The sequence below is a fragment of the Dryobates pubescens genome, chromosome 30 (genome assembly GCF_014839835.1).
Source record: "Dryobates pubescens isolate bDryPub1 chromosome 30, bDryPub1.pri, whole genome shotgun sequence".
Classification (NCBI taxonomy): domain Eukaryota; kingdom Metazoa; phylum Chordata; class Aves; order Piciformes; family Picidae; genus Dryobates; species Dryobates pubescens.
This window is the reverse complement of record NC_071641.1, coordinates 13025460-13053089: the sequence shown is the minus strand read 5'-3', so window position 1 is coordinate 13053089 and position 27630 is coordinate 13025460. Positions and strand designations below refer to the sequence as shown.

At 55.4% G+C, this 27630-nt stretch overlaps 1 protein-coding gene across 1 annotated transcript; it reads left to right on the top strand.

The window, feature by feature from the left end:
- Nucleotides 1-27595, top strand: DNAJB12 (DnaJ heat shock protein family (Hsp40) member B12). Its single transcript, XM_054174748.1, has 8 exons — nt 1-160; nt 6840-7014; nt 8687-8832; nt 14073-14258; nt 17636-17715; nt 19065-19174; nt 25450-25622; nt 27334-27595. The coding sequence occupies exons 1-8, from the start codon at nt 28-30 to the stop codon at nt 27453-27455; spliced, it is 1125 nt and encodes a 374-aa protein (XP_054030723.1). The 5' UTR covers nt 1-27; the 3' UTR covers nt 27456-27595.
- The last annotated feature ends 35 nt before the right edge of the window (nt 27596-27630 follow it).

Sequence of the window (27630 nt, the reverse complement as noted above, 5' to 3'; positions counted from 1 at the left end):
CTCCCGGCCGCCGCCGCCGCCGCCGCCATGGAGTCGAACAGGGACGAGGCGGAGCGGTGCATCGGCATCGCGCTGGCCGCCGCCAAGGCCAACCAGCCCGACAAGGCTCGCCGCTTCCTGGAGAAGGCGCAGCGCTTGTACCCCTCGCCACGGGTCCGCGGTGAGCACCGGGCGAGGGGGGTGGCAGGAACGGGCCCGGAGCGGGAGAGCCGGGGGAGGGGGGGGGGCCCCGGGGCCTGCGCTGCCGCCGCCGCCTGACCTCTGACCCGCGCCGCGCCTGCGGCCTGCGCGCCGCGGGGCCTGCCGGGTACTCGAGTCCGCGGGGGACGGGGCACGGCCCCGCCGCCACCGGGGGCTGCCCCGCTCTGGGGCCCGCCCGCGGGGACGGGGCGGCTGCCCGCCGCCGGTTGGAGCAACCTGCCGCCGGCCCGTGTCCGCTCGCCCCGAGGTGCGGCCATGTGCGTTCAGCAGGGCGGGCGTGGGGACGTGAGGAGGCAGAGGGGCAGGGTGCGCGGCGGGGGGCGAGGGCTCTGGTACCTCCATACGGAGCTGCTTCCCTGCCCCTGCCCCGCCTGCGGCCAGCGGCTGCCCCCGGGAGCATCGCTGCGGGCTTGAGGCCCAGTGGGGCGGAGAGGAGCTTGGCAAGCCCGAGTGCTCTGTGGGCTGCTTAATCTCTGCCTCTCGCCCCTCTCCTGCCTCTCGCCCCTCTCCTGCCTCTCGCCCCTCTCCTGCCTCTCGCCCCTCTCCTGCCTCTCGCCCCTCTCCTGCCTCTCGCCCCTCTCCTGCCTCTCGCCCCTCTCCTGCCTCTCGCCCCTCTCCTGCCTCTCGCCCCTCTCTTGCCTCTCGCCCCTCTCCTGCCTCTCGCCCCTCTCCTGCCTCTCGCCCCTCTCTTGCCTCTGCGTCTCCCCCGTCGTAGAATCACAATGTTAGGGACTGGAAGGGACCTCTGGAGATCGAGTCCAACCCCCCTGCCAGAGTAGGATCACCTAGGGCAGGTCACACAGGAAAACGTCCATACAGGTCTTGGAAGTGTCCAGAGAAGGAGACTCCACAACCTCCCTTGGCACCCATCTCTCTCTCTGCCTGTCCCACTTACCTTCCCTTTCTCTCCCTTTACATCTCCCTTCTCTCCCCATCTGCCTCCCTGCTCTCCTCCTCTCCTAGCGTTTGGGCTGTCCTACAGCTGGGTCCCTCCCACAGAGGTGCAAGCGCCCTGGGCCGGGGCATGCCTGCACAATCCCCTCCTCAGCAGCTCAGCCTAGCGGCAGCGGTTCCACACAGACGGCAGGCAGGCTATTTGAGCTGCCACGCTCCGGCCTGTGCTGCTTTCCCCTGGCCATTCCACTCGGCAGGCGTTGGCTCCTCATGTCGTGCACTCCCTCTGATTGCCACGGCACACCTCCTGCAGTTCATATCTCAGTATCACCAAGGCTGGAAGAGACCTCAAAGATCATCCAGTCCAACCTGTCACCCAACAGCTCATGACTATTAAACCATGGCACCAAGTGCCACATCCAGTCCCCTCTTGAACACCTCCAGGGATGGGGACTCCACCACCTCCCTGGGCAGCACATTCCAACAGCTAACAACTTTCTCCTCACCTCCAGCCTAAACCTCCCCTGGCACAGCTTGAGACTGTGTCCTCTTGTTCTGCTGCTGCTTGCCTGGAGGAAGAGCCCAACCCCCTCCTGGCTACAACCTCCCTTCAGGTAGTTGTAGAGAGCAATGAGGTCTCCCCTGAGCCTCCTCTTCTGCAGGCTAAGCAACCCCAGCTCCCTCAGCCTCTCCTCACAGGGCTGTGCTCAAGGCCTCTCCCCAACCTTGTTGCCCTTCTCTGGACACCTTCAAGTCTCTCAATGTCCTTCTTAAATTGAGGGGCCCAGGACTGGACACAGGACTCAAGGTGCAGCCTAAGCAGTGCTGAGTCCAGGGGCAGAATGACTTCCCTGCTCCTGCTGGCCACACTGTTCCTGATGCAGGCCAGGATGCCATTGGCCTTCTTGGCTGCCTGGGCACACTGCAGGCTCATGCTCAACCTACCATCGACCAGCACCCCCAGGTCCCTCTCTGCCTGGCTGCTCTCAGCCACTCTGCCCCCAGCCTGTAGCTCTGCCTGGGGTTGCTGTGGCCAAAGTGCAGCACCTGGCACTTGGACTTGTTGAATGCCATCCTGTTGGACTCTGTGCTATCAGCACACACAAATACATTCCTTCCTCCTTGGAAGATCTTCTGCCAGTGTTATGGCTTTGGGGGGAGTGGTCTCCTTTCCTGGAATCTTGGTGGTGTAGATGATTGACATGGCACACCAATGAAACCACCCAGCAGATGTGGCACTCTGGGACGTGCTCTGCTGGCCGTGGAGGTGCTGGACTTGATGATCTCAGAAGTCTTTTCCAGCGTTAATGATTCTGTGTCACACCAAAAAAGCAGCTGGCAAGTGGTTGGTACAGTCAGCCAAACACCTTTCTGTGTGCTCTCACCCTGCAGAAATGTATGCAAAGAGCTGTAGATTGACTTTTTTTCCTTCCCCCCCTGCCCTCCCCCTTGACAGACCTTCCTCTGAGTTCTGATTTTTCGGCTGTAGTTCGCAGCTTGTCCAACCCTCTCCATCCTGTGCAGCGCTCAGGGCTTCCTGTAATCCTCTCTGGCTGTAGGAGGCCTCTTTCCCTTTCCTCAGATACCACATACTAGCCTGTGTGTGGTGTGGGTTTTCCTTCCTGTTCAGAGTCTCTACTATTGATGAAGTGCTGGGTGGGAAAAGTGGCTCTTGGAGGAGAAAGTGTGACACAGCCGAGAGAGAAGCCCACCCTTGGCAGGGGTTGCTCTCCCTGTGGGGCTCTGCTAGCGCACGCACCAGAAAAGCCACAGCAAGCACCAGTCTGTGATGCAAAGCATCGCATTTGCTGTGGCCTGGCTCAGCCAGAACATAGAGTGGGGGATCACAGGATGTTAGGGGTGGAAGGGACCTCCAGAGATCATCAAGTCCAACCCCCCTGCCAGAGCAGGACCGTAGAATCCAGCACAGGTCACACAGGAACACATCCAGATGGGGCTGGAAAGGCTCCAGAGAAGGAGACTCCACAATTGCTCTGGGGAGCACTGTTCCAGGGCTCTGTGGCCCTCACAGTGAAGAAGTTCCTCCTCCTGGTGAGGTGGAACCTCCTGTGCTGTAGTTTCTATCCATTGCCCCCTGTCCTGTCCCAGGGTGCAGGTGAGCAGAGCCTGTGCTCTCCCTCCTGACCCCCAGCCCTCAGATATTTATCAACATTTATTAAACACCCCCTTAGTCTCTTCTCCAGACTGAACAGCCCCAGGGCCCTCAGCCTCTCCTCACAGGGCAGTGCTGCAGTCCCTTCAGCATCCTTGTAGCCCCCCCACTGGACTCTCTCCAGCAGATCCCTGTCCCTCCTGAACTGGGGAGCCCAGAGCTGGATGCAGTATTCCAGGTGAGGTCTCAGCAGGGCAGAGCAGAGGGGGAGGAGAACCTCCCTGGCTCTGCAGGACACACTCCTCTGAATGCACCCCAGGATCCCCTTGGCCTTCAGGTCCTTGTCCAGAGAGATGTGCTACGAGAGAACTGGAGCGCAGGGGAGGAAAGCAGAGGGCTGGGGGCGGCAGGGCAGGTGAGCGGCAGTGAGCAGAGTGCTGGCTGGTGGCCAGAGCCAGCCCCGCCGCTGGCGCAAGCCTGGCGTCCGAGCCGCCGTGCGGGCTGTCCTGCCAGCTGCTCACCCTTGCACTGTGAGTCTGCGCTTGGGAAACGCTGCTGGCGGCCCCACAGCTGCACGCTGGTCACGGAGCCTTTGTGTGGCTGCTGTGGGGACTCTCTGGCACCCACCCACCGCGCGGCCCTGGGGCGGCCTCGCGCCCGGCCGGCGGCACAGCGTCAGCAGAGGGCTTTGCAAGGGGCTTCAGCCAAAATCTGCCCCTCTGTAGACACAGCTGGGCATGCTGCTGGGGGCAGGCTCCCACTGGCTGCCTCTAAGCAGGAGCTTTGGACACATTAACAGCAGTTGAACAATTGTTGGCTGATAAGGGAGGAAAAGGGACCCAGAGCACGTGCCTGGCCGGGGAGCTGAGCTGGCAAAGCTGGAAACTCATTCAGCAGGCTCTGCCTCAGTAGCTCGTGAATTTGCACTGTGCTGGGACTGCACAGAGGATCACTCTGGCTCTGGGGTAAGGGCTGGGGAGCAAAGCACAGAGCAGCTGTGGCCATGTGTGGACTTCTGTAGCTGGTTTGAAGAACCTGGCTGCCGAAAACCTCATGGCAAGCTGGAGGGAGCTGAGCCCACGCCAGCAGGAGTGGGGTAGGAGGAGAGGGACAGCCTCATGAGATGAGGTTTAAAAGTGTCTGGGGGTGTGTTCCAGCTTGGGGAGGAGGAAGAGCCAAGGCTACAATTTTGTGGATTCTGCAGTGGTGCCAAGATGAGTGAAGAAAGGGATTTGTTCTTTTCCTGAAAGCCAGAATCCACGAAGCCCCCAGGCTCCAAACCTCACCCAGGCCTCATTAGCCCCCTGGCATTTTTCTCCCTCACCCCATCACTATTGCCTGTGTTGGCTGTGGGATTACCAAGAGGCTTTTGGGGTTTTTGCCCCTCCAATCTCTGTGGGGCAGATAGGCTATCTTGGCCTGCAAGCCTTGTTTGTGCTTGCATGAAGAATGCAGCACCCCCCACCCCCCCCCAGTGCAAGGTCTGTAGTGTGCAGTTTGCAGGGGGAGATGAAGTGTCCTCCTTGGTTCTAGGCTCTGGAGAAAAGGAGTGCAAGCTCATCAAGTTACTGTCAATAAGGTTATCTAGTTGTAATTGGGTTTCCTCTCCCTGGTCTCTCACCTGGGTGTGCAAGATAGAAACTCCAGGTGTGAAGAGAGTGGTCTGATACTGGGTTAAAAAGAGACAAAAATGGTTTAAAAAGAGGTTGCTGTCCAGCTGGCAGGGAAATGATTGAGTCACAGGGTGCTGGAAGGGACCTGAAAAATCAGCTAGTCCAACCCCACTGCAGTCAGCAGTGGTTGTGAGACACTGGAGCAGGCTGCCCAGGGAGGATGTGGATGCCCCCTCCCAGGAGGTGTGCAAGGCCAGGCTGGATGAGGCCTTGAGCAGCCTGGGCTGGTGGAAGGTGTCCCTGCCCATGGAAGGGAGGGTGGAACTAGGTGATCTTTAAGGTCCCTTCCAACAGAAACCATTCTGTGAATCTATGAGCAGAGGCTGCATCTGGAATATTGTGTCCAGTTCAAGAAGGACCTCAGGGAACCGCTTGAAAGAGCCCAGCACAGTGCTGCAAAAATGATCAGGGGAGTGGAACATCTTCCTTATGGGGAGAGCCTGAGGGAGCTGAGGGCTCTGTAGCTTGGAGAGGAGGAGCCTGAGGGTGACCTCATTGCTGTTGCTAAAGCTGTGCAGGGGCAGTGCCCAGAGGCTGGAGCCAGGCTCTGCTGGGGGATGCCCAGTGCCAGCACAAGGGGCAGTGGTGGAAGCTGAGGCAGAGGAAGCTCCATGGAAACAGGAGGCAAAACCTTTTTCCTGTGAGGGTGACAGAGCCCTGGAGCAGGCTGCCCAGGGGGGTTGTGCAGTCTCCCTCTCTGGAGACATTCAAGACCCACCTGGATGTGTTCCTGTGTGCCCTGCTCTGGGTGACCTGCTCTGGCAGGGGGGTTGGACTGGATGAGCTTTCCAGGTCCCTTCCAACCCCTAACATTCTGTGATTCTGTGACCACTAGACCAGGTTGCTCGAAGTCCCATCCAGCCTGACCTGGAAGAGGTGATGGAAAGATGCTTGGAGGAGCCTGAGTTGGTTTCACAGTGCCCCCACCTGTGCAGTTAGGCACAGCCTGAATGTTGTTCCCCTCTGGGGTGAGGGACAGCACCTGAGCCTTGTGAGGGGGAGGTGATAGTCCACAGCAGTTCACCCAGCAGACATGCACACCCTGCTTGAGGAAAACTGAATTAATGCCATTGATGCTCCTTAACTGAGGGAGGAAATGGTTTTCACAGCTGCCTCCTCAGGCGTGGAATGGGGAGGTGAGACTGCACAGGAGAACACAGCTCCCTTCTGCCTCAGGTGGCACAGGTCCTGCGTGCTGCCCGCTCCGAGCGCCGCAGCTCCCTGGCCCCAGACGGGGAGCGTCTGGCAGCCCACGGCGTGCTTCTCTAGGCTCCCTGAAGACAGGGCTTTGTCACAGAATTTACCCAGCACAGAGGACTCTCAGAGGCAGATAAAGAGGAGGAATATGCTTTAGAGTGTGCTAGAGAGCAAGTGTGGAAGTGCTTTGCTCTTAAGGAGAGACGTGGATGCAGACACACACGGAACAGGAGAGGACAGGGATGCTCCGCTTTGGGGATCTGCTGTGGTTCCCGGGCTGTCCAGCTGGGTGGGCCTGGGGCTTTAGTGGAACTATAGAGTCATTTTGGCTGGAAGGAGCCTTTAAGGTTATAAAGTTCCACTGTTAACCCTGCATAGCCAAGTCCACCCCAAACTATGTGCAGCACCACCACCACATCTCCATGGCTTTTCAGTCCCTCCAGGGCTGGTGACTCCACCACTCTCCTGGACAGCCTGGGCCAGGGCTTGACAGTGCTTTCAGGGAAGACACTTCTCTTAATGCCCAACCTAAACCTCTCCTGCTGCAGCTGGAGGCTGTGGAGGTTAGGCAATATCTGGAGCAGTAGCCCTTACACCTGGGCAAGATGCAGCAGGAAGTTGTGGGTTCCTTGGGGGAAAGGTTTGTCTGACAAAGGGTGGGGGATCTCGGTGCCGTGGCTGGGGTCTCTTCACAGGAGAGTTGGAGGAGCAGATGGAGCTTAGCAGTCTCTTAACTTCTTTCCATCTTTTCCTGATTCCAGTTCTGCTTGAATCCCTCAACAAGAGTGAGCAGTCAGCCAATGGCCAGTCCCAGTCCAAGGACTCCACAAACCCTCCCTTCAAGAAGATGAGCGGAGACTTCCCGTCGGCCAACGGAGAGGCCGGGGGGGAGGCCCCCAAGGGCTACACTCAGGACCAGGTGGATGCAGTGAAGAGGTGTGTGCACAGCCCTCCAGGGTTCCAACCCCCAGTCTTTATCACATGGCACTGGTCTGGTTTTTACAGGCTTATAAAGGTTTGAAGCACAGCGAGTGATTTTTAGCTGGCTGGGTGTTAAAAGCATACCTGGGAGGATTTATAGTTCCAGCAGGGTTGGGTCTGCAAGGGATGAGATTTTTATCCCCAAAGGCATGCAACAAGGGCTAGTGCTGTAGGCATGCAGGCCTCTCCCTGGCTGAGGCCCAAAGAGGCATTCTGGATGCATTCACCTCACAGGCTGCACGTTAGCATTTGGGTTAGCATTATTCAGCAGTGCTGTGGAAAATTCCCTGTGCTGCTCAGGTCCCATCAGCAGTCCTCCTGCTCTAAGATGTAGTCTGGCAGCAAGTGACTAGGGCATAGCCTTCTTCCTCTCTCCTCAGGGTATTCTGCTTGTGGTCTCTCTTAGAGCCCTACAGAGCAGAAGGGGGGCCTACAAGAAAGCTGGTGAGGGATCCTTTGGGGTGTCAGGTAGTGATAGGATTAGGGGGAAAGGAGCAAAACTGGAACTGGGTAGGTTCAGATTGGATGTTAGGAAGAAGTTGTTCCCCATGAGGGTGGCGAGAGCCTGGCACAGGTTGCCCAGGGAGGTGGTGGAAGCCTCACTCATCCCTGGAGGTGTTTGCAGCCAGGCTGGAGGTGGCTGTGAGCAGCCTGCTGTGGTGTGAGGTGTCCCTGCCCATGGCAGGGGGTTGGAGCTGGCTGAGCCTTGAGGTCCCTTCCAGCCCTGACAATGGTATGATTCTAAGTCTACTGCAGGACACTCTACTTTGTTAGAAATCCTTTGAAGCTCCTGCTGGCAAGCCCCAGGATATGTTTCTCCAGCCACCTGTTTCCCAAGCCCTGTTTCAAGGTGGTGGTTGTTGCTTTCTGCCCTTTCGCAATACTGGAAACTGAAGGACTGAAACTGCAGCACAGTCACTTGGTAAACTTTGTGTAAGGTTGTGGGCACCATCTGGAGCTGTGCAAGAGCTGTTCTGGCTAATGGGCCTTGTTACATCACCCATCCCTCCACAAACCCAGCCTGCTGCCTCATCCAGGTCATGTGAAGAGGAGAAACCATTGCTGGGCTGTGAGTGTACCCAGGATGAGCTGGGCTGTGCACACAGGCCTGGGCAGCTCCTTCTTTCTTCCTCTAGAATTCAGCTCATGTTGTTACAGGGCTGTGAATTAACTAAATCTGAGGAGACAGGGGGAGGGAAAGCTGGTTTTAGGGCTGTGAATTAACTAAATCTGAGGAGACAGCAGGGGAAGGAAGCCCAGCTGGCCTCCAGATCCTGACCTGCCCTCTGCAGTCCCTCCCCAGGATCCTCCAAAACGTGAGCCTGATGAGTCTGAGGCTCCATCACGTTCCTCTGTGGGTGATACCATTCTCTGTAGAGAGGCCCTTCTGCCTCCACTGGCTCAACTGGTTCTGTCAGGGTGTTTGTGTGCTGGTAGTGCTGGCACAGCAGGAACCAGGCTGTGACCACAAGTGGGTCACCCACAGAGGCCTTGGAGCCAGGTAAAGCAGAGTTCACCAGCAGCGCCGAGCCAAGCCGCGACGTGCAGGGTGTCTCAGGGCTCTCTCAACACAGAGTGGTCGGTTCTCACAGCTGGAACTGAACTGTCCTGTCACCTCTCCTGGCAGGGTAAAGCAATGCAAAGATTACTATGAAATTCTGGGAGTAAACAGAGAAGCTTCTGATGAGGACCTGAAAAAGGCTTACCGGAAACTCGCGCTGAAGTTTCACCCAGACAAGAACCACGCTCCAGGGGCTACAGAGGCATTCAAAGGTAAGGAACACTTGCAGCCTGGTGATTTGCCCACAGCTGTCAGGTGATGGTGCTGAGCTGGCCTGGCAGTGACTCTCAAAAACAACCTCATTGAGTCATGTAGGGTGAAGTAAAGCTCTGTGTAAAGTTGAACCTCTCCTGAGCTTGTTGTGTCATGCACAAAGTATAAGCTTGAAGTAATAAACACAGGTAGGGTTCAGCTCTGCCAGCTGGACAAGGAGAAGCTGCCTTCCTTCCCTTTCTCCTAGCAGCCCTTCCTGTGTGTCAGTTCAGCCTCCCACCACGCTGCTCAGCAGGAAATTCCCTTGGGATGTTAACCATCCTCTTTGTTCTGAATTCAGGAGCATTCACCTAGCAGGGAGAAGCTCCATGTCCTGAAGCCACCCAGGTGCTGGGGTGCACTCCTGTCTACTGACAAATCCAACAGAGACCCAGTAAGGTGTCCAGCACCAGAGGCAGCCACTGGGTTCATGAATCCCTTGAGAGAAACATTGTTGAGCAGGCCCAATGGCAGGAAACTTCTCCTTCAGAAGTGGTACTCAGACTCTTCCACTCACTGAGCATTTCAGGCAGCCAGGCAGCCTTCAGGTTGCTAAGCAAGGGCTCAGCACCTGACTATTGCAAAAGTCTGCTGGTGGAATTGGTGGAGAGAAACCTTAGGTGATGATTTCTAGTGCAGAACTGCACCAGCTGTACAACTGAGCCTATCCAGAACTCAAAAGTGGTTCCCAGGAGCTTGAGTTCTGGGCCTCTGCACAAATGCAGCAGGTTGCTTCCTGGGGAATAAGATGCCTTAAAACTGGAGTCATTTTGCAAGAAAAATGCTGTTGCTTGGAACATAATGCTTGGAACTAGAGTGTGGCCAGCAGGTCCTGGGGGGTTCTCTTTCCCTCTACTCTGCCCTAGTGAGGCCACATCTGGAGTACTGGACTCTCCAGTTCAAGAGAGACAGGAGAACATTGGAAAAGGTCCAGTGGAAGGCCACAAAGATGCTGAGGGGCCTGGAGCATCTCTTTGAGGAGGAAGGGCTGAGAGCCCCTGGGGAAGAGCAACCCCAGAGGGGATCTGATCAATGCTGATCAGTAACTAAAGGGTGGGGGGCAAGAGGATGGGGCCAGACTCTTTGCAGTGGTAGCCAGTGACAGGGCAAGGGGCAACAGGCACAAAGTGGAACCCAGGAGGTTCCACCTGAACAGGAGGAGAAAATTCTTTGCTGTGAAGGTGCTGGAGCCCTGCAGCAGGCTGCCCAGAGAGGCTGTGGCATCTCCTCCTCTGGAGAGGTTCCAAACCCAGCTGGGCATTGTGCTTCTGGGCACCCTGCTGTGAGTGGCCCTGCTTTAGCAGGGGGGTGGGACTGGGTGATCTCCAGAGGTGCCTTCCAAGCCCTGCCACGCAGGGCCTCTGGCAGTTGTGCTTTGCAGGCTGTGGCAGTTCGGTTGTTATGGTCAGGCTGAAGGCAGAGCCTGTGGGTGCCGGTTGTGCAGCGCTGGGTTTGTGGTCTTAAAGCTGTGTATTTAGTTTCAGTGGTTTGATAGAAATGTGAATGCTGTGATGGTGTGGTTCTGGCCATCCTGGGAGTGAGCAGCAGGTGGTCCTGCTCTGGCAGAGGGGCTTGGACTGGATGATCTTTGGAGGTCCCTTCCAGCCCCTGGCGCTCTGTGATTCTGTGAGATGCAGGAAACTTCTGCTGGAGCAGGGAGCAAGGCTAACCTGGGGTGAGCCTGTTGATGAGAGTATTTGGGTAAGCTCCTAGTAGACATTCAGCAGTAAAAGTCTGATGTTAAGGTTTGCTCAAGTCCTTTCAGACTTAAATCCACAAGCAGTAAGTGTGTTGCAGTGAGCGAGTAAGGAGCTGCCCCCAGCTGCTGGGGGGGAGCCTGCTTTAGCCTGGGGGCCAGATGAGAGGGCAAGCGTCTGCAGACGGCTGTCTGCACTGCAGAAAGCCTCTGCTCAGTAGCTCAGCCTTCACTCCTCACCAAAGGCAGGTTTCCTCACCTCTAATCTCAAGTCATGATGTTTGCCCAGGGCTTTGACACGGGGTACGTGCCAGAAGTCGTGCGTTAAGCAAGGTGCCCTTTATCCCCTGCTGCAGAGCTATCTGCTCTCATGTTATCTCTCCCCAAGCCTTGCCTCCTTGCATCTCCTCTCCTTCAGCCCCCAAGCTGAGGGAGCTCCTCTGCAGGGCTCACTGAAGTCCAGCTGTGTGGTCCCAGAGGGGGAAGGGGAGAGTGTGCACTGCTAGGGGGGTTTGAGTTAATTTTTCTCTTAGTGATGATGTGTTAGCCAAAGTCTTGGCCTTCATCCTCCCTGAGACAGCTGATAAAGTGTGGGCTGGCCTGAGACCTTGTCTCAGTGTACAGCCACAGCTGGCTGCAGTCTGGCTTGTGGCAGATGAGGCACTGGAACAGCTTGCCTAGGGAGGAGGTAGATGGCCTCTCTCTGGAGGTGTTCAAGGCCGGGTTGGATGAGGCCTGGAGCAGCCTGGGCTGGTGGGAGGTGACCCTGCCCACGGCAGGGGGGTTGGAACTGGCTGATCTTTCAGGGCCCTTCCAACCTAAACCAGTCTATGAATGAATTAGATTTGCCTCGCTGCCTCTGGCTGACACTGGGAAAAGAGTTGAACCTGGTTTGTTCTGGGCTGAAATCTGCCTTTGGAGTGAGGTGTCCTTGGGCTTTGTCAGCAGGCACTCAGGCAGCCCTGAGCAGCTCCAGTTGCATTGCTTACCCACAGAGGTTGAAAGAGCAAGCTGACGTGCTTGAGGGACACTCCTTGCCATCCAGCTTCCTTGCCTGCTTGCAGAAGTGTTTGCCCTGTGTGCACTAATGATACCCAAGAAGGAGAATGAGCATATTGACAGCCTCTGCCAGGGTGCTGAGATGCTGGAGCAGGTTGCCCAGGGAGGTTGTGGGTGGCTCTTCTCTGGAGGTGTTCAGGGCCAGGCTGGATGAGGCCTTGAACAGTCTGGTCTAGTGTGAGGTGTCCCTGCCCATGGCAGGGGGCTTGGAATTACATCATAGAATCACAGAGCTGTCAGGGTTGGAAGGGACCTCAAGGATCAGCCAGTTCCAACCCCCTGCCATGGCCAGGGACACCTCACACTGCAGCAGGTTGCTCACAGCCACATCCAGCCTGGCTGCAAACACCTCCAGGGCTGAGGTTTCCACCATGATTTCCTGGTGTGTATCAGGAGCAGTGTGGCCAGCAGGAGCAGGGAGGTCATTCTTCCCTTATACTCAGCACTGGTTAGGCCACACCTTGAGTCCTGTGTCCAGTTCTGGGCTCATCATTTTAAGAAGGACATTGAGAGACTTGAAGGTGTCCAGAGAAGGGCAACAAGGCTGGGGAGGGGTCTGGAGCACAGCCCTGTGAGGAGAGGCTGAGGGAGCTGGGGTTGCTTAGCCTGGAGAAGAGGAGGCTCAGGGGAGACCTCATTGCTCTCTACAACTCCCTGAAGGGAGGTTGTAGCCAGGAGGGGGTTGGTCTCTTCTCCCAGGCAAGCAGCACCAGAACAAGAGGACACAGTCTCAAGCTGTGCCAGGGAAGGTTTAGGCTGGAGGTGAGGAGAAAGTTCTTCCCAGAGAGAGCTGTTAGCCATTGGGATATGCTGCCCAGGGAGGTGGTGGAGTCCCCATCCCTGGAGGTGTTCAAGTGGGGATTGGATGAGGCACTTGGAGCCATGGTTTAGTTGTCAGGAGGTGTTAGGTGATAGGTTGGACTTGGTGATCTCTGAGGTCTATTCCAACCTGGCTGATTCTGTGATCCTTGAGGCCCCTTCCAACCCAAACCATTCTATGGCCCTGTGGGACCACATCCCCCACTCTTCACATCTCCAGTCCAAGAAGAAACCATGCACCTTGATCTGACCCTGGGGCAAGTGTTGCCTCTTGGAGTCCATCTCCTCAAAGGGTCCTGTATCTCCCTTGCCTGTCACTCCTGCTCCTGCCTCAGACACCAGGCCACCACTGCCACCAGCGGCCTTGCCTCTGCGCGCCGCAGGGAGCAGAGGAGCTCTGCAGTCTCACAGGGAGGCTCTGGGGGTGGCTGGTACACAGGGGTGTGATAAGCTGGAACGTGCAGGGAGGCAAGTACAGAAATAGGAGGGTGGCAGGCAGGCTTCCTGCTGGAAGGCTTCAAATGTGCTGAGGCTGGGAGGAGGGTGGCCTGGGGAACTGGTGGGGGGTTAGTCCCAGTACATTTCCACCGTCCCTGCTTAACAGCCCTTGTAATTATGCATCTTACTTCTGAGATCCACAGCTGACAGACACAACTTCCAGCCAGCATTTCCTTATCAGCTGTTATGGGAGGCTTGAAAGTCTCTTTCAGTCATCTAGTCTTACTCTCAGGGCTCAGTGTTTCAATTCTTTGCAGCTCTGGTTTCAGGCTATGATGTTGAATTCCCTCGCTGCCACGCTGGCATTAAACTTCTCTGCTAAAATCCTGCTGTCCTACACACTTGCTGGCAGCTGAAGGATTGGTTGGACTCAATGGGTTTCAAAAGTCTTTTCCAACTGAAACAATTCTATGATTTAAGCATGAGTTGTTCAAAAGGAGTAACAGATGGAATTAGGTGAAACAGGCAGCTGCACTCCTGACCCCTGTACTTCCTTCCCAGTTCAGAGTCTTGTTCATCTGAGAGGGTTTCTCTGGAGACCAAATTCATACCAGCCATGTATGAGAAGAGAATGCTCTGGGGAGACCTAATAGCAGCCTGCCAGTACCTGAAGGGGGCTACAAGAAGGCTGCAGAGGGTCTGTTTCCAAAGGCCTGCAGTGACAGGGCAAGGGGCAGTGGTTTGAAATGAGAGAAGAGCAGATTCAGATTGGGTGTTAGGAACAAGTTCTGCACCATGAGGCTGGTGGAACACTGCAACAGGTTGCCCAGGGAGGTAGCTGAGGCCCCATCCCTGGAGATACTCAAGGTGGGGCTGGACAAGGCTCTGAGCAACCTGATGTAGTGCAGGATGCCCCTGCTGACTGCAGGGGGGGTGGACTGGGTGACCTTTGGAGTCATTCCATGTCATAACTTCTTCATTTGAACTCACGAAGGCCTTTCTCCCCGAGCGTGGCTCCCTCCTGGCCGTGTTTGCTAGAGAGGCACAGCAGGCAGCCTGCTGACAGAGCTGGGGAGCCGAGAGCCTCGTCTGTGCAAGGAGCAGGGCAGTGCTGGCAGTCTGCAGGGAGGAACCCGCGCTCTGCTCAGCAGGCAGAAGCTAATTGCCGCCTCGTTGTGGATCTTGCAGCCATCGGCAACGCGTACGCGGTGCTGAGCAACCCGGAGAAGAGGAAGCAGTACGACCAGTTCGGGGACGAGAAGCTCAACCCTGCTCGCCATGGCCACGGCCACTCGGACTTCCACCGCGGCTTCGAGGCGGACATCTCACCCGAGGACCTCTTCAACATGTTTTTTGGTGGTGGTTTTCCTTCTAGTAAGCACCTGCCACCTCAAGGACCCGGGCTGGGGCTGGGGAAGTGGAGGCTGGGGGGGAGGGGAGACCTCGCTCTCCTCAGCTTCCTGAAGGGAAGTTGGAGCCAGGTGGGATTTGGTCTCTTCTCCCAAGGAACAAGTGACAGGATGAGAGGAAGCAGCCTCAAGTTGCACCAAGGGAGGTTTAGGTTGGACATTAGAAGAAACTTCCTCACTGAAAGGTTTCTCAAACACTGAAACAGGCTCCCCAGGGAGATGGTTGAATCTCCATCCCTGGAGGTCATAAGAAGAGGCAGAGAGCCATGGTTTAGCCTTGGTAGAGTTAGAGAATGGTTGGACTCAGTGATCTGAAGTGTGAGCTTGCAGCCCAGGAGGCCAGTCACATCCTGGGCTGCATCCAAAGCAGCACTGCCACAGATCCACAGAGGGGATTCTGCCACTTGGCTCTGCTCTGGGGAGACCTCACCTGGAGTACTGTGTGCAGGTCTGGAGCCCTCAGTACAGGAAGGACATGGACCTGATGGAGAGGGTCCAGAGGAGGCTATGAAAGTGATCAGGGGGTTGGAGCAGCTCTGCTACAAGCACAGGCTGAGGGAGCTGGGGGTGCTCAGCCTGGGGAAGAGTAGGCTCTGGGGAGACCTAACAGCAGCCTGCCAGTACCTGAAGGGGGCCACAGGAAGGATGGAGAGAGACTGTTTGCAAAGGCCTGCAGGGACAGGGCAAGGGGCAAGGGCAATGGCTTCAAACTAGGGAAGGGCAGATTTAGATTGGATATCAGGCAGAAGTTCTTCACTCTGAGGGTGGTGGAACACAGGAACAGGTTGCCCAGGAAGGTGGTTGAGGCCTCATCCCTGGAGATATTCAAGGTGAGGCTTGACAGGGCCCTGGGCAGCCTGGTCTGGTTGGGGATGTCCCTGCTGACTGCAGGGAGTTCCCTTGGAGGTCCCTCCTGGCCTGGCCTATGATTCTGTGATCTTAAAGGACTTTTCCAACCAAACTGATTCTGTGATTCTATAAATCCTTCTGGCAGAGCAACATTTGCAGTAGTGCAAGCATTGCTGTGTTTAATGAGGCTGCTTCTTCACACACAACCCAAACACTTAGGGCTTTCTAAATTGGTCAGAGGGGTGCCTGGGGAGCTCAGCATCCATCAGGTACTGCCACCAGAGCCTTAGCCTCCTCCCCAAATTGAGTTACTTGTTTGCATGCTGCCAACTTCAGCTGTTGTTAGGTTGGGATGAATGTCAGAACAAAGCAGGCCTTGTTTCAAGGCTAATGGTCAAAGAGATCCTACTGTGCAGGAGGCTTTTCTGCCTGGTGGGTCCAGAAGTTGAATCTCCTCATCAGAACAAGCTGTGGTCACGCCTGGGCCTTGTTCCTGATCGCTATCTGCTCTGTCACACAGCTGAAGCAGCCAGTCTCTGAGGTCATCACCCACTTCCTTCTTGCCACTGTGCCCCATTAAAGAAAGAAAGGAAAGAGCAGAATGTTCCTTTCTGCAGCATGTTTCAAACCTCTTGGGCTGAAGATGGAATCTTTCTCCTGTTTGAAATGTGGGTGGCAGGAAGGAGCCAAGTGGCTGCTCCTTCACTTGCTCAGTTCTGATTGGAAAGATACAGGTTTAGAAGGCTCCCTTGTCTTGGCTCTCTCACATTTGGCTGGCAGTGGTGATCTGACCCCTGTCAGCTTGGGAAAATAGACATTTTTGTTGCAGTTGGGAAGATTTACTCTGGTAGCTCTTTCCTGTCTGACACATAAGAATCAACACACCAGCTGTACTTGGCAGAGGCATCTTGAGGCCTTCTGCAGCATTCACATGCTGCCTGTCAGGGAGGTAGAGCTACTCCAGTAAAACCAGCAGGTTGCTGCTTTAGCCTAGACTCCTTTTTCCCCTTCTCATTCCCTCACCCAAGAGAGTTCAGGATGACTCTCTCAGCCCATCTCCCTTTTCAGCTGTAGTTTTGACATTTCAAACATGCAAGAGCTGTTTTCAGGTGGAAGAGCTACCACCTTGGGGTTTTTTCCCTTGCTGTCATTGGGCTTGATCTCAAGTAAATTGTGTTAGAAACAAGGAGGCCTGTGGTAGATATTCTTCCTACACAGCTGCCCCTGCTTTGAGCAGGAGTTTGGAGCACCTGAGCTCACTTCCATCCTGAATTTTCAGATGATCCCTGTGCCCACCCCCAGGTTTGCCTTCAGACAGACCTGCTCAGGAGACCTTTGGAATACTCCTTTTTCAGCTGTGTAAATGTGGGCTTCAGGTGATGAATAGAGTTGTTTGCTGTGAATTCTTCTATCAGCCTCCCCTGGAGCCCCATTTTTGCTTCACCCTGCAGCTCAGCCATCCCTGTCAGGACAACAGGATGGAGTGGCTTGAGTCCGGGGCTCCAGCCATCTGGCCTGCTGACCATGCACTGGGACAGATGCAGAGGTCTCAGGAGCAGCCCCATTCTGTCAAATCACCATTTCACTGAGACATCCAAACTCCAGCCAGCCTGGAAGCAGCCCTGCCAGGCAGCTGTGCTGTCCTCCTTCCAGCTCTGAGCTGGCTGGCATACTTCTGGCTGTGGGAAGTAGGCTGAGCTGAGAGCAGTGGGAAGGGCAGTGCTGGTCTAAGTGTGAGCACAGCATGGAGTCCCTTACAGACTCTACAGCCAGCAGGGAAAGGGAAGTGGTGGTGCCCCTGTACTCAGCACTAGTCAGGCTGCACCTCCAGTACTGTGTCCAGTTGGGGCACTGCAGTATAAGACACTGAGGTGCTGGAGTGGGTACAGAGAAGGCAACGAAGCCGCTGAGGGACTCAGGTCTGGTGAGGAGAGGCTGAGGGAGCTGGGATGGTTTAGCCTGAAAAAGAGGAGTGAGAGAAGATCTTTCTACAGCTACCTGAAGGAAGGTTGGGTTGAGGCCAGTGTTGGCATCTTCTCCTATGTAACTAACACAGGAGGAGAGGAAATGTCCTCAGGCTCTGCCAGGGGAGGTTTAGGTTGGGTATTAGGAAGGATTTCTCCGCCGAAAGGGTGGCCAGGCTTTGGAGCAGGCTGCCCAGGGAGGGGGTGGTGTTCAAACACAGGTAGATGTGGCACTCTGGGACAGGTCTAGTGGTTGTGGAGGTGTTGGGTAGAAGGTTGGACTCGATGATCTTGGAGGTCTTTTTCAACCTTAAGGATTCCATTGTCCTTACGTTTTTGCTGCACCAAAGCCCAGGTGGAGCCCTCGCTGCCCTGCTGCTTTTCCTGTTACCACCTTAGTGGTTTTCTGTTGTCTCCTTAATGGTGGAGGCTGACATGGAAGGTGGCCACCTCTTGTGGTTGCTTCCTGGCCAGCCAGCACTGTCTGATGTTCCCTGAGCCCTGCCTAGCAGTTCTCTTTTGTCTGCAGGTAATGTTCACGTCTACAGCAACGGCAGGATGCGATACACCTACCATCAGAGGCAGGACAGGCGGGAGCACCAGGGTGATGTAAGTGGTGAAGGTCTTGGGGGGCTGAAAGTCTAAAGGTTTGCCCAACACATGGAATTGTGAGCACACTGGTGGGGCTGCCTTGTGAAACAGCCCTGGTGGTTTCCACCCCCCTGAACAGAAAGCTGGAGTCATGGGAAAGGAGCTGCTGCCTTCACCGTTTCCCCCAGGTCGTGGAGTCCTTTACTGGTGGTTGTTCTCCCAGGGATCTCTTAGCTGTTGTCCCATTGTGTGTCTTGAAACAGTGCTGCCCTGAAATAAGATGACACCAGTGAGGTGTTTCCTGTTGTCAGCACAGAATAAACATCTCCTCTCTGATTTAATTCTGAGGCTTCACAGGGTAAATCTGCTCTTCAGACCACATGGATACTCCCTGGCTCCTCCCAGCCTGAACTCATCCTCCCTTTCATTCCAGTACTGGAGATGGGGTGTTTCTAATTTGTGATGCTCAATTAACCAAGGAGAGCAGCTTATAATAGGAGCTATTTTTAATGTTTTCCCCTCACAGAAAATCCATCTTCAGCACTCCAACCCCCTCAGATGCAGGGAAAGGAGAAAGAGGGACTTACTATTTAAGCTAAATAGTGAAGGTTCCTGTTCTCTGGGAATGGTCTTGCTTTAAAACCCAGCCAAACAGACAACAGGAACTGCCTGAATATGTTTTTCTCAAGCTCAAAGGAGACAGTGTGCTCTGTTGGAACTGGAGAGGGAGCTCAGGAGGGGAGGCAGAGGGGAAATTACTTGGCTCTGACACTGAGGAAGGGAGGTTCTCCCTAAATCCAGTTCTGCTTAAGCAGGACCACCCCACATGGCTCTAGAAAAATGAAGTATGGGCATCAGACTTGTGATATCCACTCATGAGACTCCCCTGCTAAGTCTCTTGTCACATCCAGCAGTGATTTTGGACCTTCAGAGTCATGCTGCCCTTTCTGGAAGGGATCTGTGAGCTACTAGACTCCCCTCAGTTATTTTGGGATGCCTCCTAAGCCAAATGCCTTTGAAAAGCTGGAGAAGTGGGGCTGTGGGAAGGAGAGAGGGCAGTGCTACAGGATCCTGTGTAGAAGGTTGGCTATTAGGAAAAAGTCCTTCACAGGAAGGCTTTGCAGGCATTGGAACAGGCTCCCCAGGCAGGTGGAGTCCCATCCCTGGAGGTATTTAAGGGACACGTGGGTGTGGTGCTGAGGGACCTGGTTCAGTGGCAGTGGCTTAGCAGCAGTGGTGGGACCCTGAGCTCTAGCTGAGTGGTTGGACTTGGTGATCTCAAAGGTCTCTTCCAGCCTCAACACTTCCATGGTTCTATGATACTAAGTTTATGGGTGATGCTGCACTGTGTGTTTCTCTTCCCTCAGGGTGGCCTTGGCTTGTTTGTCCAGCTGATGCCTATCCTCATCCTGATCATTGTGTCTGCTCTCAGCCAGATGATGGTCTCCAGCCCACCCTACAGTCTGAGCCAGAGGCCGTTAGTACCCTTTAATACTTACCTGACTGGGATGGGGGTCTGGTTCTGGGGGGCAGGGTGGGTGATGGGGTAGGGATCTAGGCTCTCTGCTTTTCCTCCCTTTGTCTGTGCCTTATCTCATTGCACTTTGCTCTTGCTGCCAGATGCCCTGCCCATCAGTGAGAGCCTCCTGCTTCACAACAGATCTTGAGATGGAAGCTGTGGGGAAGCTTGGAGGGAGGATGTTCTTTGACAGGGACCTTCTGCAGCCCATACCCACAGCTGGGTGTCTGTCCTACACAGGGACAGACCAAATGATACTGAGGGACTGTAGTCCAGCACTGAGATCCCATACACAGAATTGATTTCTTCTTCTTGAAGGCCTCCTTTCATGGCTAGTACAGTGCAGCAGAGGAAGAGAAGAAGGAATGGAAGAGCAAAAGGCACTCCCAGAGAAATCCCCTGCTTTTGAACTCTGAGCTTGCCATAAAACAGCTGTGGCCAGACACTCATAATGTGAAAGTGAAACTGTCTGAGCTCAGACCCTGTGGAAATGGGCAGCTCTGCTCCCTTGGCTGGCAGATGGAATGACTCTGTTGTTATTCACTCTGCAGTGCCAGCAGAGCGTGGCTGAGCAGGCTTGATTTCTGCCTGCTTGCATCACCCTTGACAAAAGCTTGGTGTGGTGTTTTTTTGCGTGGCAGTTCCTTGTGTGTGTTTAAAGACTTGGTTACAGCCAGTGAGCCCTGCTCAGTTTCACAGGGGACAGCGTTTGACATCAGGCACTGAAACCCAGCTTAGCTTTTGGGCCTGGGACAGAGGCTGTGCTGGTAGTGCTTGGGAAGATGGACTGGGTTTTGAAGAGGGCACAGTTAAGGGCTGGTCTGAGAGACTAAGGAGTCTTGAGACACTGCAGTTGATATTAGGGCTACAAAATAAAGCATTGTCTGTGTTTCCCAGTTTGTTTTCTACTGGTGAAGAGGCAGTTTGGGAGGTGAGAGGATGTTCAGTGGAGGAGACATAGAGGAGAGATAAGGGACTAAAACTACTTGTACCACAACAATCTCCCCTCTTCTCATCTCGCTGCTTCGCCCTGGAGAGATACTAACCTGCTTCTGCTTGACCTTGGGGGCATTGTTTTGGCTAAGTCTAATGTCCCTCTGCTCCTTTCTCTTCTCCTTTTCATACAGGGGGGTCAGGGGGAGGCAGGGAAGGAGCTAGTTGCTTCCCGTGGTCTTTGACCAGCAGGGTCTTGTGCTGTAAATCCCTGTCGGTATTGTAACTCCTGGGTATTTTGTACATCTTCACTGCATTCCATTGTGGATTGTAGCTTTGCTTGTAAATACAGCCTCCATTTGCTTCCAACTGAGCTGCTCTGGCAAACTTACTGCTGGGGGGGAATTTTCAACCCACCAGAGAGCCCTGGGTGTTGGTCTGCTGCTGGGTTCCCTGCGCTGTGTCTCTCTCTGCATGCTCAGGGAGCTGCAAGCAAACTGATTTGCAAGTCAGCATTTGGAGCAAAACTAGGAATGGGTAGATTCAGATTGGGTGCTAGGAAGAAGTTCTTCCCCATGAGTGTGGTGAGAGCCTGGCACAGGCTGCCCAGGGAGGTGGTGGCAGCCTCCTGCCTGGAGGTGTTTGCAGCCAGGCTGGAGGTGGCTGTGAGCAACCTGCTGCAGTGTGAGGTGTCCCTGCCCATGGCAGGGGGTTGGAACTGGGTGGTCCTTGAGGTCCCTTCCAGCCCTGACAATTCCATGATTCTGTGGTTGAGAGTGGTAAATGAGCTGATGCAGCCCTCTGTCATCTCCCCTGAGTGACTGAGGCAGCTCAGATGAGATGAGGTCTGGAGCCAGAGGCACAGGATGCCAGCAGGCGGTGCTGCTCGCCCGCGCGCAGGCAGCCAGGCCCCTCCGGCTGCCTGATGTGAAAGGAAATGCTGTGCTTGGCTGCTGTTCAGCAGGGAGATGGAGCTCTGAAGAAGCTTCTGAACCTGGTGAGGTTTCAGTGCCACACAGAGATATTAAAGCCATTTCTTCAGAGTGAAGCTGTCACTGAGAGAGGCAGAGTCCTAAAGAACCATTTGTGGCTCTGTTGCCGTTGTTAAATCTCCTCTGAAACCTCACTTTCTGCTGGGAGACCTGTCTGGCTGTAGGCATGACTGTGCCACTCTGCTCTCCCATAACACCTCAGCCAATGTGCCTGACTTAATTGCATGTCTTACTTCAAGTGGCAGCTTTCTTGCACCAGGTCCTGCCCTTGTTTTCGTGCTTTGCAGCCCAGCAGGCTGCTGGAGCGCAATGTGAGCTTAAACACCCCTCCCTGGAGAGCAAGCTTTGGAGCCTTCATGGCTCACCTTTATACAGAAGGGGAATATGAGCTTTGGGAGAGCTTAGGGCTCTGCCTTGACAGGTAAAATAGCAAGCTGAGCTCCTTCCAGATGCTGTCTCTGCCAGCAGGCACTGCCTTTGTCTCAAGAAATAAATGCTGGGCGAGGCTTTAGGTCACATTCAACCTACCTGGTTCCCCACCGCTGGTCCCCGAGTAGCTGAACCTTGCTGAGCCGTGCAGGAGTCTCTGAATCTCTCCTGTCCCCCCTGCAAACAGAGGGAAGGGCGAGCCAGACAAGCTCATGTTTGTACCTGGCTTAAGAGTCAGGCTTGCTGCTGCAGCAGCAGCCAGCTGGTATTCATTGTGGGCAAGCTTTGGGCACCTCTCCAGCTGGAGCTGTTCCCAGTGAATCCAGCAGGGCTCGGGCACGGGCCCTGTGTTCCAGCTTGCAAACACGCCCCGCTCCCTATCTCTGGGAGCTCTGTCTGAAATGCAAATCCACAGGAGGAAGGGTAAGAAGAGATTTTTGTGGTGGGTTGAAAATTCCACACCCCTCCAACATTAGCTTTGCCAGGCCAGCTCCGGTGGAAGCAAATGAAAGCTGCAAACCAAGCGAGAACTGCAACCTAGGATGGAAGGCAGTGGATGTGGACAAAATCCACAGCACTGACAGGGACTTGCAATCAATAAACAGCACCAGGGGAAGCTTCTTCCTCTCTGCCTCCCCCTGACCCCCCTCTACAAAAGGGAGAAGAGAAAGGAGCAGGGGGACATTAGGCTTAGCCAAAACAATGCAGCCAAGGTCAAGCAGAACCAGAGCAAAGAAGCAAGAAGAGAGAGAAATTGTTTTGGGAACTAAATCTTATGGTAGATCTCTCTCCAATGGGATTGTGTAGCATGATCTTGATTTTCCCTTTTACAGCCAAAAGTAATTTACTTACATTCTCCTACTTGCTGTTCAAGATCTGTGAAAAAATTTAAAGGCATAGCCTAAAACCCTACCACAGATTTCCTTCCAGAAGGTGCTTTCTGCACAAGTCCTGGAATCAGAACTGCCAGGGCTGGAAGGGACCTCAAGGCTCAGCCAGCTCCAACCCCCTGCCATGGGCAGGGACACCTCACACCACAGCAGGTTGCTCACAGCCACCTCCAGCCTGGCTGCAAACACCTCCAGGCAGGAGGCTGCCACCACCTCCCTGGGCAGCCTGTGCCAGGCTCTCACCACCCTCCTGGGGATGAACTTGCTGAAATCCAATCTCAAGCTCCCCACTTCTAGTTCTGCTCCATCCCCCCCAGTCCTATCACTCCCTGACACCCTCAAAAGTCCCTCCCCAGCTTTCCTGTATCGCCCTTCAGATACTGGAGGGCCACAATTAGGTCTCCTGGGAGCCTCCTTCTCTCCAGACTGAATAGCCCCAGCTCCCTGAGCAGCCCCAGCTCAGTCACTGGAGGCCGGAGCGCGGCGCGGGGCTGACTTCTGTTCCTGTGGCAGCAGCAGCGGCCGCGGTGCTGGTTGCAGCTGGTGGTGTGGCAGAGGAAGCTGACCTTCTGGGGAGAGCAGATTGGTCTTGGCAGAGGGGATTGGGTCCAACCAAGCTGGGGAGGCTGAGAGCCAGCCCCTGCTCTGCCCTTCCCTGGCTGCCCACATCCCACACCGTGTGAGCGTCGGCTGTGGCAGTTTTAGGCTGTGCCTTGATAAAGTTTTTCACAGGTCTTGAACAGAAAAGTAGTAAAATGTAAATAAATCACTGTTGGGTGTGACAAGGAAAACAGAGATAATCCCAGACAGTCCCATTGGAAGAGATAAGGGACTGGAACTGGTTGTCCCCAAACAATTGCTCTCTCTTCTCGCTTCTTCGCTCTGGGAGAGACAACTGACCCGCTTCTGCTTGACCTTGGCTGCATTGCTTTGGTTAAGTCTAACATCTCTCTGCTCCTTTCTCTTGTCCCTTTGGCCCAGGAGGTTAAGGGGGAGGCAAAGAGGGAGAAGCTAGTAGCTTCCCCTGGTCCTTGGCCAGGGGGGTCAAGGGGAGGCAGAGAGGGAGAAGCTAGTAGCTTCCCCTGGTCCTTGGCCAGGGGGGTCAAGGGGAGGCAGAGAGGGAGAAGCTAGTAGCTTCCCCTGGTCCTTGGCCAGGGGGGTTAAGGGGAGGCAGAGAGGGAGAAGCTAGTAGCTCCCCCTGGTCCTTGGCCAGGGGGGTTAAGGGGAGGCAGAGAGGGAGAAGCTAGTAGCTTCCCCTGGTCCTTGGCCAGGGGGGTTAAGGGGAGGCAGAGAGGGAGAAGCTAGTAGCTTCCCCTGGTCCTTGGCCAGGGGGTTAAGGGGAGGCAGAGAGGGAGAAGCTAGTAGCTTCCCCTGATCCTTGGCTGGGGGGGGTGGTTCTTGTGCTGTTTGTTAGCTGTACATCCCTGTCAGTATTGTACCTCCTGGGTATTTTGTACATCTTCACTGCATCCCTTTGTGGAAGTTTGCTTGTAAATACAGCTGGTCTGGCAAAGCTCATGTTGGGGGGGAGGAATTTCAACCCACCACAGTTGGCCTGCAAGCTTTGCCAGCGTCCTCGGGGCGCAGCGCTGGAAGGAGGCAGTGGTGTTGTCAGTGAGGAGATTGCAGAGGGCTTTAATTAGCACTGAAAACTCTTAATGAACACTTCATTGTAAGTGGGTTTGGGCCCTGGGCAGTCTGCCTCAGAGTTGTGTCTATGTTCAGAGCTCTGCCCTCCTAAGCTAGAGACCTGGCAGGTTTCCTCTGCCTGTGCTGGCATTTCTGTTCCACCAGAAGCGCTTCTCCTTCCCAGACCTTCCTGCCTGGGTGCATAGGAGTGATGTCTATCTTCAACAGTTTGCCCTTGGGGTGGGTTGAAATTGCCCCCCAACTGATGTGGACTAGCTCAGTTTGGGATGGAAGCAAATGAAGCTCTATTTACAAGCAAATGTCATCTAGAAACACGAAATGCAATCAGCTTTGCAGGACTTGAGCATTCCCATGTGATCCCATTCTTGTGAGACCCCCCTGGAGCACTGTGTCCAGTTCTGGAGCCCCTAGGACAGGAAGGATCTGGAGGGGCTGGAACATGTCCAGACAAGGGCCATGAGGAGGAGCAGAGGGCTGGAGCTGCTCTGCTGTGAGGACAGACTGAGGGAGTTGGGGCTGTTCAGTCTGGAGAGGAGAAGGCTCCCAGGAGACCTTCTGGTGGCCTTCCAGGATCTGAAGGGGGCTACAGGAAAGCTGGGGAGGGACTTTTGAGGGTGTCAGGGAGTGATAGCACTGGGGGGGATGGAGCAAAACTAGAAGTGGGGAGATTAAGATTGGATGTGAGGAAGAAGTTGTTGCCCATGAGGGTGGTGAGAGCCTGGCACAGGTTGCCCAGGGAGAGGTGGTAGAAGCTTCATTCCTGGATATTTTGAAGGCCAGGCTGGATGTGGCTGTGAGCAACCTGCTGTGGTGTGAGGTGTCCCTGCCCACAGCAGGGGCTTGGAGCTGGCTGAGCCTTGAGGTCCCTTCCAGCCCTGACAATTCTGTGCTTCTGTGAAAATACACAACACGTGTACAATGTATTTATAAACACCACTGAAGCTCCTCAGACCCCTCTGGAGGGATCCAGGGGACCCATTCACCTCCTCCCCCACTCCCTCCCTGCTTCCTGTTCCCTCCCACAGTAGTGAAAACAGAGATAGCCCTGGGGAAGCCGTGGAGGAGAGAGAAGTTGCAAGCAGCAGCATCAGGAGAAGAAAATAGAGAGAGGATTGTTTATGCCTCTGCTCCCTCTGCCCATTGGCAAGCCAATTAATTTTATAGGCTTTGCCATTCTTCTCCTTTCTATCCAGTGGTAACTTCCTTTACTCAAAGTCTTTGCAGTCAGGGACTGGGCTAAGGCTCCCTCCTCAGCCTGCAACCACGCGGGACAGCTGGGAGCTTTGTGCTCTGCCCTCGCAGCTCGCCCTACACCGCTCTGCCTCTTCTCCCTGGCCAGGTCTGTGGGTCACATACACAAGAGAGTGACAGAGCACTTGAAAGTCCCCTACTACGTGTCTGAGAGCTTCGCAGAGGAGTACACCGGCACCAACCTGAAGAGCGTGGAGCGCAGCGTGGAGGACGACTACATCGCAAACCTGCGAAACAACTGCTGGAAGGAGAAGCAGCAGAGTGAGTCGTGCGGGCTCAGGGGCCGGGGGCTCGGCTGCTCGGGCAGCCTGGCTGCAGGAAGGTCTCTCCCTGGGGGCTGAGTTCTGCTGGAGTCCCTCTTGCAGGGGCTGTGAGCACGTTTGCTGTGTCGCTGGGGTGGGGCTTTCCCCCCGCCCCGTGACCTGAGCCTTTGCCCTTGGTCTGGTTTGGTTCTGAAGGCTGCTGTGGAACTGGTCAGGCAGGAGGTGTGCCCTGGAGGTTCCCCTGCCCCGGCACTAGGGCATCTCTGATTTCCAAGGGAGAGGTGGGGGAAAGGTTGCAGCTGTCTGATTTCTCTGCAGGCCCCCACAGCTCTGTGTAATGCTTTAGTGACCTGAGGAGCGTGTCTGGGAGCTGCTGCCTGCCTGTGCTGTCCTCCATCCCTGCTCAGAAGGCTGTGGTGGTGCTGCTGAAGCCATGCAGGGAGGGAGGGCTGCCCCGTCAGGCAGCGTGAGAGATGACCTGGCCACTTAGCCAGGCAGCGCTGTGGTGAGGTCAGCAAACTCTTTTGCCAAGTCCCGGGGCTGACCTGACCTCTCTGCCCTCCTCTTTTGAGCAGGTGCTGATCACAGCTCTGTGAGCAGTGGCCAGGGGAGGATTTGAGCTTCTGGTATGCAGCAGGGGCTGTCAGAGCCCTGACTGGTGCCAAATGAGGCCAATGCACTCAGCTCTGCGCCTCTGCTTCTTGCCTGTGCTGCTGGGGAAACCTTTCTGTAGGCTGCCTCATGTGCCTGCTGGGACTAGAGGCAGGTGCCATCAGGCTTTCCCTGGGCTGGATGAGCTGTCAGCAAATGTTACACCCATCCTGTCCTAAAGGGCACAGGGCATTTCCTCAGCCTCAGCCTGTGCTTCATCTGGAAGGAGCTGAGGTGCCTGGCATTGCCAGCAGAGCCCGTGGTGGGCTGTGCCCTGCGGGTGGCTCTCCTTCCAGCTGAGGTCCATGACACTGCCTCCTCTGGGAAAGAGCAACCCCAGGTATCAGTACAGGCTGGGGACTGAACTGCTGGAGAGCAGTGAAGGGGAAAGAGACCTGGGGGTCCTAGTGGATGGGAGGTTGACCATGAGCCAGCAATGTGCTCTTGTGGCCAAGAAGGCAAATGCCATTCTGGGTGGATTAGAAGGGCTGTGGGCAGTAGGTCCAGAGAGGTTCTTCTCCCTCTCTGCTCTGCCCTGGTGAGGCTGCATCTGGAATGTTGTGTCCAGTTCAAGAAGGACCTCAGGGAACTGCTTGAAAGAGCCCAGCACAGTGCTGCAAAAATGATCAGGGGAGTGGAACATCTTCCTTATGGGGAGAGCCTGAGGGAGCTGAGGGCTCTGTAGCTTGGAGAGGAGGAGCCTGAGGGTGACCTCATTGCTGTTGCTAAAGCTGTGCAGGGGCAGTGCCCAGAGGCTGGAGCCAGGCTCTGCTGGGGGATGCCCAGTGCCAGCACAAGGGGCAGTGGTGGAAGCTGAGGCAGAGGAAGCTCCATGGAAACAGGAGGCAAAACCTTTTTCCTGTGAGGGTGACAGAGCCCTGGAGCAGGCTGCCCAGGGGGGTTGTGGAGTCTCCCTCTCTGGAGACATTCAAGACCCACCTGGATGTGTTCCTGTGTGCCCTGCTCTGGGTGACCTGCTCTGGCAGGGGGTGGACTGGATGATCTCTCGAGGTGCCTCCCAGCCCCTGGCACTCTGTGACTGTGTTTTCCCTTTGCAGAGGAAGGGTTGTTGTACCGGGCACGCTACTTCGGCGACTCGGACCTGTACCAGCGGGCACAGAGGATGGGCACGCCCAGCTGCAGCAGGCTCTCGGACGTCCAAGCCTCCCTGCACGGGTAGCCGCCGCCGGCCCGCCCAGCGCCAAGTACGCCTGGTGACGCTTCCCCGGCACCGCCGCGGTGCTCCCCTCGCCTCTCTCTCTCTGGGGCACAGACCTTCACGAGTCTCCTCTGGACGCAGACGCCCCCCGGGGGAGCGGCTCCTGAGGGGGGACGTTGGCTTTGTGTAGTTTGCG